The 12,567-nt window shown below is 43.8% G+C and overlaps 1 protein-coding gene across 4 annotated transcripts in view; it reads right to left on the bottom strand.

Moving 5' to 3' along the window:
- The window catches only part of LOC115657997 (guanylate cyclase soluble subunit beta-2-like), a 41,660-nt gene extending 29,325 nt beyond the window's left edge, over positions 1-12,335 (bottom strand). The window contains exons 1-8 of one of the 4 annotated variants that reach the window (XM_030576448.1): positions 12,269-12,335; positions 8,924-8,997; positions 8,559-8,686; positions 7,817-7,911; positions 6,449-6,609; positions 5,963-6,062; positions 3,557-3,777; positions 2,609-2,720 (exon numbers count right to left, since the gene is read on the bottom strand). In XM_030576448.1, coding sequence (XP_030432308.1) covers positions 2,609-2,720; positions 3,557-3,777; positions 5,963-6,062; positions 6,449-6,609; positions 7,817-7,850 — 628 coding nt within the window. In that variant the 5' untranslated portion in view covers positions 7,851-7,911; positions 8,559-8,686; positions 8,924-8,997; positions 12,269-12,335. Of the gene's footprint in view, positions 1-2,608; positions 2,721-3,556; positions 3,778-5,962; positions 6,063-6,448; positions 6,610-7,816; positions 7,912-8,558; positions 8,687-8,923; positions 8,998-10,763; positions 11,283-12,268 lie in introns of those variants that run through there. The other 3 variants (XM_030576447.1, XM_030576446.1, XM_030576449.1) reach the window with 3 other exon arrangements.
- Between the last annotated feature and the right edge of the window lie 232 nt (positions 12,336-12,567).

Here is a 12,567-nt window from a genome sequence, read left to right on the forward strand (position 1 = left end):
TGCCATGAGGCTGCAATTTGAGGCTGAAAGCCACCAGTAATGTCTAGTGCCCTGCACAGGAATGAAGTGCAGTGGTTCCAATGTTAGTAGGAATCTGTACTTGCTACACCGACTTGCAGTGCATGCTGCTTTCCTGGGCTAAGGTATCTTTTACTTTATGCAATAATAAAGAATGTTTTCAAAGCCAAAAAATCCATTTATTGAAAAGAAAATTCATGTATTGAAAAGAAACACAACTGCTTGGGAAACAGAAGGGGTAAGGAGGTGGGGTGGGGAATGAAACAATCACAGTTTTGCGTATGTCCTGTCTGGAGTTCTGTGCAGTGAGTGCTGCACTTTAGGCTGGCTAAAAGGCACGGTGATGGGGGTTGAGTGCAGTGGGTAAGGGTCATAGTTTTCAGTGCTGGGTGGTGAGGTTACAAGTGTTGGAGGCAGAACCTGGATGTTGGGGAAAGTGGGTTGGAGGTGACATGGGAGCACAAGGGAAAGAGTTTTGGGGACAAGGGCTGCAGAGGGGTGCGAGCGCGGTAGTGCTCCGCCTGCCTGGCTACCAACACCTGGATCGAGTCCACTTGGTGCTCCATGATGGTTATCAGCCGATCCATGCTTTGGTGCCGGTGCTCTGCATTCTGCTGGCAGATCCTCCTTTCGCTCTCCCTCCACTCCTGCGCTTTTAGATTCTTGTTAAGGGACTGCTGCATTACTTCATGCAGAATGTCTTTTTTGCTTCTACGTGGCCTCTTCCTAATTCTTTGGAGTCTTTCAGCCGGTGATAACACAGACGGCTGAGATCTCAAGGTTGCATCTATAAAGGCAAAATGTAACACTTAACAGAGGCAGCATTGTTCACACCACATAGAGCAATGATTCAGCCATATTTAAAGACAAGCACTGTCTAATGATAGCAGAATTTGCCCGTCCCAAAGTGAGTGCGCATAACCCCCAGGAGCCCCAAAATAGTGAGTAAGCACAGGGTTGAGGGGACTGATTGTTTCACAGCCATACTGACCTCTGGGTTTCTGTGCCTTGGGGAGAGCCAACAGTGGCAGGGGGCCCCTATACTGAACACTGTCCCCACATTTTCCACAGCAGTTCGTCCTGGAAGATATCTCACTGCTGAGGGTGACCTGGGAAGCAAGAGAGGGTCTTCTACTACAATGCGGCTTCCATCCTAGCCAATATGCAGCTTGCCTGTGTGCAGCAATGGTCCCCCCACCCTTCATGGCACAGTGGCGTGGACATGTTAGCCTGAATGGGACAAGCAGTACAGTAGTGCTCCCAAGGAACCTGCACAAGTGCATTGCACAGCTTCTGGATGAGACCTTTGAAGAGATCACTGAGGTCAATTACCGCGATGTGAGAGAGTGCAACAATGCCCTATTCAACATCTAGGCATCTGTTCAGCCCTAACCCTCCTTGCCCCAAGAGCCTGCACCAAGTAACTTCCTTCCCAAAATAAAAGCTGCTTACTGGTGTTTGTTCTTCCCCAAGCACCGGCTGCTGAGACTGGCTACCTTCCTCCTGGCTTGAGAACAGCTCCTGGCTGCATGCATCTAGGGATGCCAGGGTGTCTTCCTCCATTTCAGGACCCTCGCTCCCACTTTCCTCCTCATCCTTCCTTGTTGAACTGGGCTCTGAAGTGTCCATGGTGGTCCTCAGAGCAGAGGTGGTCCTCAGAGCAGAGCAGTATCGCATCCAGCTCTTTGTAGAAACAGCAGATCACGGGGACAGCACCGAAGCAGCGGTTTGCCTTGCGGGTTTTGTGGTAGGCATTCCGCAGCTCCTTTACTTTAACCTGCACTGCAGTGTGTCCTGGTCATGGCCCCTTTCCATCATGTCCCTTGATTTCTGCCTGAAGGTATCGTAATTCCTATGGCTGGAGAACAGCTGGGACTGGACAGCTTCCTCCCCCACAAACACTGATGAGGTCCAGCATCTCGTCATTGCTCCATACTGGGATCGCCTGGTGCGTGGAAGCATAGTCACCTGGAAAGATGTGATGGGAATTTTCAAAATTCCCAGAGAATTTAAAGTGTAGGTCTGATGGTTGGTTCCCTTATGGCAAGGCAGTAGAGTTCAAAGTGATGACCAGGTTGGCTAGAGCAGGCATTGTGGTACACTTCTGGAGACCGATCAGAGCACATTAACAGGTCAGGGCATCCACGCTGGTGCTGCGGTGCTCCAGTCATGGCAGACCAGATGTTATGCCTCTAGTGGAGGTGGATTACCAGGAGTGCTCCAGCTGCAGAGTCAGTGTGCTCCACATGCCTTGCCAGTGTGGATGCATCATGAGTCAGAGTGCACGGAGCTGTTTTAATGCGCTCGAGCTCACAAGTGTAGCCAAGCCCTTAGTGTATGACCACTTTCTAAAGATGAGACACTTTAAAGCCTGAGACAGACACAACCTGCTGCTCTTGAGTTTGTGCTGTCAGTAAGCATGCTTCTTGGTCTGCAACTTTAAAGGAATACAATATTCTACCGAAAGGATACAGGGAAAATATGAATGGTGAGTAGTTAATGGCAGTGAAGTTATGTACAGCCTATACAATACTAAATTGACAGTATTAATAGATGATGTCAGATTCCCTTTCAATGATCTCCCTCTTACCTCTTCCTAGTGTAATGATTCCTCTGATTGTTTCCCAGTGATTTTTCTTGGCAGGACAAACAGAAACAAGGCTTGTTCTGTCTCTAATCTTATTCATGTTTTTTTCAATATCCTGTGGAATAAACCCAATCTGAACATTCAACTCTATTTTCAATTCTTAAAACTCTAGCTCTGTTGGCCAAATCCTTATCAGGTGTAAATCAGTATAGACCCACTAACTTCAAAGAAGCTATGCCAATGTACAGTACCTGAGGATCTGATCCAAAGAAAATATAATGGGCCAAATTTTCAAAATTCTTTGATTCCAGCCTTTGAACTTAAACTGAGACATGCAAATTTGGTAGTTCAACATACAGTTGTCTGTGTTGTACAAGATGTTGCACACCCAGACAGTCACACATTTGCACAAATGTGCAAATCAGATACTTAGCATCTACCTGATATCCATGTGCAAATTCTATTTGCACAATCCAAATTTAGGACCTCAGAAATACATGCCCAAAAATGTGGGTACGCACGAGGTATTGCAAGCTTAGAGGCAGTTTTGAAAACTTGGTACCTACATTTTTTTTTATACCAGACTAAACAAATAACTGCAAATAAATCATGTCAAACTTCCTAAGTTAGTTCCCAGAGGCTTAGGGCCTGGAACTGTGCAGTGATTAGCCATCTTTACTACTTATTAAAATATTTAATTTCCTATGGATTTTAATGGGAGCTGAAGGCATTCAGTAAATTGGAGATTGGACCTGCAGGACCCAATCCTGAAGATTATTCTGTGGTGTGAATGGGATCTGTCTACATGAAGTAACTTACATGATGGGAGCCTTAAATGGTAACACCAGATTCATCTAAAATATTTTGGGTAAAATAATCCCAAGTACAGTATTTATTAATGAAAGCTATTTATCTCCCTGACATTTATTTATAAGAGGAACATCAAAATACCTCTTTATTCAGTTGTTTCTCAATTCGTCTTCCAGAGTCAGCAATGTATTGTGGTGAGGAAGAGAATTTATTTCTCTTTTTGTATGAAAATACAGGTTTTTGAGTGACAAGGAAAACTATATGTTCTTTTTTCCCAGTTCTTTCTTCCTCCTCTGTTTGATTGACTATTTCCATTGAAATTTCAGTGTTGAAAAAATCCAGGGCTGCTGCACCAATGATTCCTGAAAGGGAATAAAAGACAAAATTCTGCAGCGAACTAAAACCTTCTATTGTAACAAATATTTGCGCAATGCTGTGTACTAGTTCAAGCATTTATAGCTGACTTATGCAGTTTTGAGTGTTTATATATAAAAAAATCAGAAGTGCAAGATGACATATGATGAATTCATTCATCATATGTCATCTAAGACCAGTTATACTAATGTGTATGTTTTGGGCTAAATCCTCCACTGGTGTAAATCAGCCTACCCCCACCCATTTTATACAGGTCATGGGTGATTTACACCAGTGTTGATGCGACATACACCTTGGGATGTTATGAGACATATTTAACTATCGACATAGCCAACAAAGTTAGTGCAGAAGATCTGTAGAATCAGGACTGAAATGAGCCTTTAGACTGAGCCATAAGTAAAAAGGGCTTTGTAGCAGCACACTGAGAAGGAATGTTTTTTGCCCCATCAGGCACTGGGATCTCAACCCAGAATTCTAAGGGGCGGGGGAGACTGCGGGAACTATGGGATAGCTACAGGAAAGCTACCCACAGTGCAACGCTCCGGAAATCGATGCTAGCCTCGGTACGTGGACGCACACCACCGAATTAATGTGCTTAGTGTGGCCACGTGCACTCAACTTTATACAATCTGTTTTACAAAACCGGTTTATATAAAATCGGAATAATCCCGTAGTGTAGACATACCCAGAGACATTTCTCTGATTCGGAATCCCTCCAGAGCTCCCATTTGATGTGGGGAGTGGAGAGGGAAGAGGGATAGTTTGCATCCTTTGTTGCTTTGGCTCTTCATCAGATACTGCACTCTGCTGGCTGGGCCATGGAGGGTGCAGGGGAGGTATCTTCCCTATAGCCTTGCCTCATCCTCGCTCATATGGCCCCAGGAGAGCAGTATGGGGCTAGAAGGCCCTGGTCTCCCATCCCTCTTTCACTCCATGCCTAGATTCAAGATCCAAACTAGTCCGGTATTGTTGCGTTGTGGGGTGCTTTGAGGCTTTACTTCTCTTACTGTCCTCTGTGGGCTAGTCTCAATCTAACTGATTGTCATGCATCTACAAACTGTTTTCCTTTGTAAAACACACTGAAGCTATTTTCTAATATGTATATTTAGACAGATTATAGAGTTTTACTATGATTCTTCCTTTTTATTTGGAATAACATTTTTCACAGAATGACCTTGATTATGTAGTCAACGGGAATTTTCTCTCTTGAAACAAGACATTGCATCAACATGCATTATTATTGCTTCAATTTGTACTTAGTATTATGTGGTGGTTGAGTGCATTATTCTACGGTGACAATGATCTGAAAAATCACTTTGCATTTCGAGAGATCGGTGAAGTCTCAAATCGCTATGTATTCTGAAATATCAAAAGGCAATGGGTATTCATAAAGGGAGATGCTTTGATTCCCATTTGAGATTACAAGTTCCTTTGAAGAGGCTCCACTTAATCATCTAGAGGTTAAGAGTGGGGATCTATTTTATCATAGCACAAATATAATTGTGAAATATATCAGAGGGGTAGCCGTGTTAGTCTGGATCTGTAAAAGCAGCAAAGAGTCCTGTGGCACCTTATAGACTAACAGACGTTTTGGAGCATAAGCTTTTGTGGGTGAATACCCACTTCGTCAGATGCATGTCAAAATATAGTGATTCTCTCAATGTTCACATGGATCAGTTTCTGAGTGAAGGTATGGATTCTTGCAAATGCTAATGGAGGGCCTAGTGCTGAATTGAGTCCAATGGCAGTTTTGCCTGGATATTCATTTCAGGATGTCTCCATGATGTGTTTTCAACATCTCTCCTCATACTCCATTTTAATGATTTTAGGGATATGAGATATAGAGAACTAGCACACAAGTGGACTCCATAATGCATATCAGCTGTTTCAGCTTCTTCCACCATAAAAATCTGTGTGTTTTAGAAATGCTATGGCAGGACAGACATTAATGGCCTGCTTTTCAGAATTGCTGTGCACCCCCAAATCCCACTGAAGTCAATGAAAGTTGCAGATGCTCAGCAGCTCTGAAAATTAAACCATAACAGTAAAATATTTTAAAGTCAATCAAAATTCTGTCAGCTGTCAATTCTCATCCAGAGAATTTGTGAAAACTAAGCAAAGAATAGTAGCAAATGTATGAGTCTATAGAGTAACGCTCAACTGCATTATTACCTGGAACAATATGGCACAGACCTCTTCTATCTGAGTAGTAATGCAAATGCATTGAGCCATCTTCATTCTTTTCTACCCTAAAAGAAGGTGCATTCATCTCCTGAAAACAATAATAATAGTTAAATATCCTCTATCATAAGGAACACTAGTGCAATAGCAAGCTCTATAAAAGCACCTTATATCTTATCAAAATAAATAGTTATACTTTATAATGCTGATCTCGTTTCATTTCCATTTATCAGAAATGAAAGATCTTTATGTTGGAAGGAAACTATACCTTTTATTTGATTCAAAGTATTGAATAAATTTACATCTAATATTAAGGATAACTTTGAATAGCTGACTTCTTTCCCCACTAGTGCATCAGAATAATTAATTTCAGAGCACAAGAGGGACGGTTGTGGCACAGTATTTTGTTGACATGTCAGTGTGTAAACCCTGGCAGGGTACATCCATGTCGGCTCAGTAGTTCTTACTTCAACTTGCCTGATAAGAAAGAGACAGGTAGCTATGTAATGCATCCAAGTTCTCGATGAACTCGTAGAGATTTCCACCCAAAGTTCTCAGCATATGGTCATAGCCTGACCGTTTGCAAAATTCAAAGAAAAACTCTCCAAACTGCTTCAGAACCATATCAGGGGGAACATCTGGCAAAATAAAGATACCTTAATTAATTAACATGACAATTCTGAGAAATGGACTAACAATAAATGCAAAATGTTTGTGGAAAAGGTAGGGAATGTTAAGAAATGTGTGTGTTACACACAGGAGAGGTCAGGGGAGGTGGAGGTACAAAGGTGGCACAGAGGTGTGCAGGCCCCATTCCTGGGCTTAACTGGGAGCATCCTGAGAGCAGCTCTAGCTCACTCTAGCTATTAGCCCCAAGGAGCTGAAACCACAGATGGGGGATCAGGGTAGCGTAGGGGCATCCCATCTTTCCCCCTTTCCCTCAGCCATGACCCCATATGTAACAGGAAAGGGGTGGTGTAGGAGCCCCTATGCCACCGGAATATCTTCCTTTCACTGAGCTGTTCTTCCATCTGGGGCTTAATAGGTTGGGTGTATGGCCAGAAGCTGACGGCAGCGCAGTGCAAAGCAACCATGTTACACCCAAATATCCCAACCCACAAGTCTAACTTGATCAGTCTTTTGAAATTTGTTGATCTCCAACTAGCAGCAAAAACCATGGCTATGTATTACGCATCTTTACTGTATATAATTCTTAAAGAAAATTTGGAAAAAAAATGTTATATGACTGTTAGAAATGGAAAAACATGTATTTTCTCCCATTGTCTGAAATAGAAAACAAAAATGTCATCTCCAGTACCTGTCTAAAATTCTAATATTTTCAATATTAATTCTTAATACTGTTCTCTGAATCAATTCTCCCCGTTGGTGCCTGGAGATGAAAACTGCACCTCCCTGAGCCCTGGTGCTGCAGTGGTCTTCTTGGGAGAAGGGCAGGCAATGTTTTTACTATTGCCTTCCCTCAAAAGGATAAATGGGGAGGATAGTCTTAAACTGAATTCAGGTCCCTGTACAATCTCCCACTAGTGGAGGGTGTCTGGTCAATTAGTCCTAGCTAACATTACCCCTTTTGGGAGCTCCAAACAGTGACCTACTCCAAGCACTTTTAATCATGAGGTTGGTGCAACTGCCTTCTGGATGGACTTCCCAGCTCCGACCCTGCTCCAGCACAAGCAGGTATAACCCAAGATCAGCTTAGTCCCTGGTGTATAGAAAGCCCAGTTACACTCCTGTTGAACTAATTTGGAAAACTCCCATGGACTTATATGGGGCACAAGATCCTCAGAGTCTTGGGCCCAGGTATTCTTTTGTATTGCATTGACATACCTAACATTTTGCATGCTTTGTCAATTAGCTGCATTGTGATCTCATCTTTGTAAACTTCAAATGTCAGAAATGTGTCCTGAACTGCTGTCTGGATTCTGTAACAAAAATGAGATTCATGTTGCAATATCATTCTAAACAGAACACATTTAAGACCCAACTGGTATCCCTTAGTCACAGTTCTCCTATTTGCACCCCTCACTGTAGTACTTGAGAACAACCCTTCCCTTCATTAATATTAACTGGATAGATGAGTATCTGTTGAAGACAGAATCTAAACTTAGAGCTCAAACCTGCAACCTTTGCTCATGTGAAAAGTCACATTGACATTGGTGAGACCTAAATATGTGCCTAAGTGATTGGCTGAATCAGGATGTATGTTGTACAAGGCTGATACTATTGTTTATTACTGTAGTGCCTACAGACCCCACCTAGTATTAGTGCCCCATTGTTTTAGGCACTATACAGATGACAGTACTGCTTTTGCTTCTGTTCCATTGGTTTACTGTACATTGTGGCACATTCTGATACATTCCTGGTTCCCTGTGGGCCTGACCCCAAACCTATTTAAGTCAATGGGAATCTTTCCATTGGTTGCAATGGGCTTTGGATCGGGCCCTGGATCACTTGGTTTCTACATTTGCTTTATTTTTATTTCTTTATATTATGTAAAATTCCATAAAGCTTTTCAAGTTTAAAAAAATCCGAAAAAACAAAAGAGAGCAAAATCAATGTTTTCTATTACATTTAATTACTTTTCCCTGAGGCTCCAAGATGAAATTGACTTCAAAATAAGTGTGGCTTCTATTCAGCATCCAGTAATTACTTTTCAATAACGATACAATGAGCCAGTGTGTCTATTGCACATGTGTCCTGCAGACAAAATGTCATCCTTCATTATTTGGTCTAATAAATGAAGTAATTAATGTCATAGGACAAAATGTTGCAGTGTAAAAGCCTTGACTTTGAATTAATAGTTAATTTTAATAATTGCTTCCTGAATAATGAATACTTCAGCATTCATTCAACAGTAAGAGATTGGTATTCTGTGGTACTATGTTCCTTATTATACTTTCTCTTAATTTATTCAATTCCTTAGGAATGAGTTACCTTAATTTTTCCCATGTTTCTTCACCATATTTTTCAACCACCAAAGACTTCAGACATGTGTTTATAAATCCATACTGCAAAAAGAAATATAGGAATATGGAAAATTGTTTACAAAAGTGCCCTTGAATCATGCAAGCCCATAATATTTTAAATTCCACTGTGATAATATAATACAAAATTGTAAATAACACTTTGCACTCATTTAGTGCCTTTCAATCAAGGTTAAGTCTTTTACAAAGTTGTGTATTATTTAGCTGTACATTTAAAAAAAATTACAGTAAGAAAAATTCTTAGTCCTGCTTATAGATTAGAAAACAGGCAAAAGCAGGCAAAAATCTGCTCTGATGTGGAGTGAATGGAGTTAGTGCAGATTTACATCAGTGTAACAGAAAGCAAGATTGGCCCACTGTTGGCTCAACTATTGTGTACGTGTTTATCTAGGTACACATAAAATGGAGGTGACAGAGGTTGAAAAAGATAAATACAGATAAATAGTATCATAACAGCAATAATTACCTGAAGTTATGGGGCAGCTTTTGCAAATTGAGGACTTACCCACATTCACATGGGCATGATCCAAAGCCCCCTGACATCAATGTTAAACCCACCTGTGAGAGGTATGGGGTTTGGTGTAGGTCTATGGTGATTCGGTGTGAGAATGGGGACTGGAGAGCCCTGTCAGCCCTCCAACCCCACTGCTGCTATATACAATTTGAAATCACTATTTTCATATCAGAATTTACTTAGAAGAAAAGGAAAGTCCTCAGTGAGCATTTCTGCCACATTTTTAAATTTTCACAATGAAGGCCTGATCCTGCATTTCTTCAGTATTATCATTATACAGCAGGCACAACCTTCAGGGAAGTCAATGGGGATTTAACTTGTTTCCAGGAGTACTTCATTGCTGCTGTGCAGTTCAATGGAAAAAACCCCACCATTTATGGATTTGATAAAATGCATGATATTCACTAGAATGATCAAAATAGGGCTTTTCATGGAAACACATGTTTAAAGATATATATTCTTTAACCTGTCAAAGTTAGGATCACATAAATTCAGCCCAAGAAAGCTTGTAAGTCCACAGAAGCTACTCTGTTTGACACTATTCCCTATAACAGTTATGTAGCCTATCAGAGGTTAATATGCAGTCCACGGGACATCCAGGCAGACATTTGGGTCTTGCCCAGTGAATAACTTTCCAATCTTAATAAAGTGCCCGTCACTCTTTTCGAAGGACCTGCTCTAAATGTCCATCTGTGACAGTTAGATTACACCATCTCTGAGGTTTGGGATGGTAGAAATGCAGCGCTGGACACGAATACAAATTCCTATCACAAATTGCCTTCTCCCTAGCCCCACGCTTTTGTGTGCCAAGTTTCAGCCCCCACTGCCCTCTGAAAGTGGCGGGTCGTGATGGGACTATTACAAGACAGGGTTTGTCCAGAACAGTGGTTTACTCTGCAATTACGCTCTAGCTCCCGGCCCTTTAAGGCTCAGATCTGATACCCACTGCAGTGACACGGAGCCTTTCCTTTGATTTCGGTTGGATCTGGTCTGTAGGTGGGATGGGAGATCTTTAGCCACTTCCAGAGCTGTTCCTGCGCTCCGGGCTGTAACCGCGCAGCAGCCCCGGCGGGGTAATCGATCAGCGGGGAACCTGGCTCAGACTGATTAGAGGCGGGCTCTTAGAATAGGACCGATGAAGGGCGAGAGGCTAAATGCCAGATCTGCCCTTCCAAAAGACCCCCCAAGCTTCCCGGCTACGCACAGGGCAGGCTGGCGGCCCGCGGGGAATCCCCCCATGGGGCCGGGGGTGGAAAAGGACCCAAGGGCCACTCACCATCCTGGCACCGAAGGCGCAGCGCTGGATCCAGCTGATCTCACCAGAGGCGGGCCCCTTGTTTAAAGAGGCGAAATCCCCCCGGTCTCTGCGCCCCAGCACGGAGAGGGCTGCCCCGCCCCCATGGTGCTCCGGGGGTGCTCAGCGGTTCCCCCGCTCCCCACACGCAGAGAGAAAGGCTTTACGCCGTGGCCCATTGGCGGGCAGCCGTCCCTTAGCAAAGCCTCAGCAACGCGGTTCCCGGTGAGTCAGGCACCGCGACTGGTCTGGCGTCTCCATCCTCCCCCCGGGCAGTCAGGAGCCGCCGGCCATCAGCTGCAGGGCGGCGATCATCTTCCCCCAGCAATCCGGGCTGGAGGAGCCGGCTCAGGCCGGAACTGGAGCGCCTCTCTCCCTCCTTTGCTAAAACGCAGCCCCCATCCCCGGCTTTTCGGGTTTGCAGCCCCTCCGCAGCCGGGGCTGGGTGGGTGCCGATCGCTTGGCGCGGCGCTGGGCGGCGCTGGGGAGCTCCGGTCGCTGTCCAAGGGGCGCGGGTGCTGAACCCCTCGCTGCTCCGGAGCGAGCCCCGGTCATTCAGCCCTGCTGCCAAGGGCTTGGTGCCGCTTCTGGGGTGCCCAGCAGAGCCGGGCCGAGGGGAGCCCCCAATCTCCCAGCCCTGACTGCGGATGCTGGAGAACAGAGCCGAGCTCACTCTGCCCTGGTCCCGAGCTAATTCGCGTCACTGGCGGCATTTGCACAAGGCTTCCACAAGCCGAACCCACAGAAAACCCCACACTTCTGCTTCAAAAGCAAACACGGAAGCTGGAAGGCGGAAAGGCTTCGGCAGCGTTCTTCACTGCGCCTTGCTCTCTAAAAAGTGCTTTGTTTTTCCTGGCCTCAGGATTACGCAGAAAAGGAAATTTACCAACCCTTGCAGGAATGACAAGTGAGCCAGTAAAACGCAAAGGAAGGCCCCATACCATAGAGTTTTTCCAATGATGTTTTTCTTTTCCTGATCGAAGGTATCTTGTCGCAAAGTCTGGCAAACATCATTACTGAAATCCTAAATTACAAGCTAAAGTACCCATGATTTCATTAACATAGCTAAGAAAATCACAGGGCTCGCAATGCTTTTTAATGACTCATAGGTAATTGTCATTAATAAACCAAGTATTGTATCAAACACATTCACAGTGTGTTTTCATTCAAAGGATACTCAGATTTAGATAGGAAAAATATAATTTAAAACTTCTCATTGGATTTATTGCTGCAGCTACATGCTGAAGGGTTCCTGTAGCATTAATACACGCATACACATGCCATATTTCCTGGTGCAAAATCAAATATTTATTTAAACATCGATCTGTAATAGAAGGTTGTTAATCAGTGTAATAGCCAGAACATCTATGCTGAGCTCCACTGTCAGCGGTATAGAGGCGATCCGGTTTTTTGTGCGCTCTAGCGCTTTTTCAGTTAATGTCATGCCTTGCTTCTCACGCCTTGACTTCACCCTATAGCTGCCTTACCTCGTGTTCACGGACCCATAGATCCCTAGTCCGTAGGTGTCAGTACTGCTAGCTGAGAACCAGCTTCCTTCCAACTATCTTCCGTAGGGTCCCTAGGACGGAGCACCATGATGTAACCTATTCATGTCAGTTGTTTAACGTTATAAAAAGGGGTTGCTATTTTGCTGCCAAGCATCTGGGAATGATCAGGCTAAGGTAAGTGTAACAAGACGTTCTAATGTCATTACACAACAGATCGAACGGCTACTCCCGTTATTCTTTTAATCACAAACATTACGATAAAGGCAAACACAGCATCT

This window comes from Gopherus evgoodei, chromosome 9 (genome assembly GCF_007399415.2).
Source record: "Gopherus evgoodei ecotype Sinaloan lineage chromosome 9, rGopEvg1_v1.p, whole genome shotgun sequence".
In the NCBI taxonomy this organism is placed as follows: domain Eukaryota; kingdom Metazoa; phylum Chordata; order Testudines; family Testudinidae; genus Gopherus; species Gopherus evgoodei.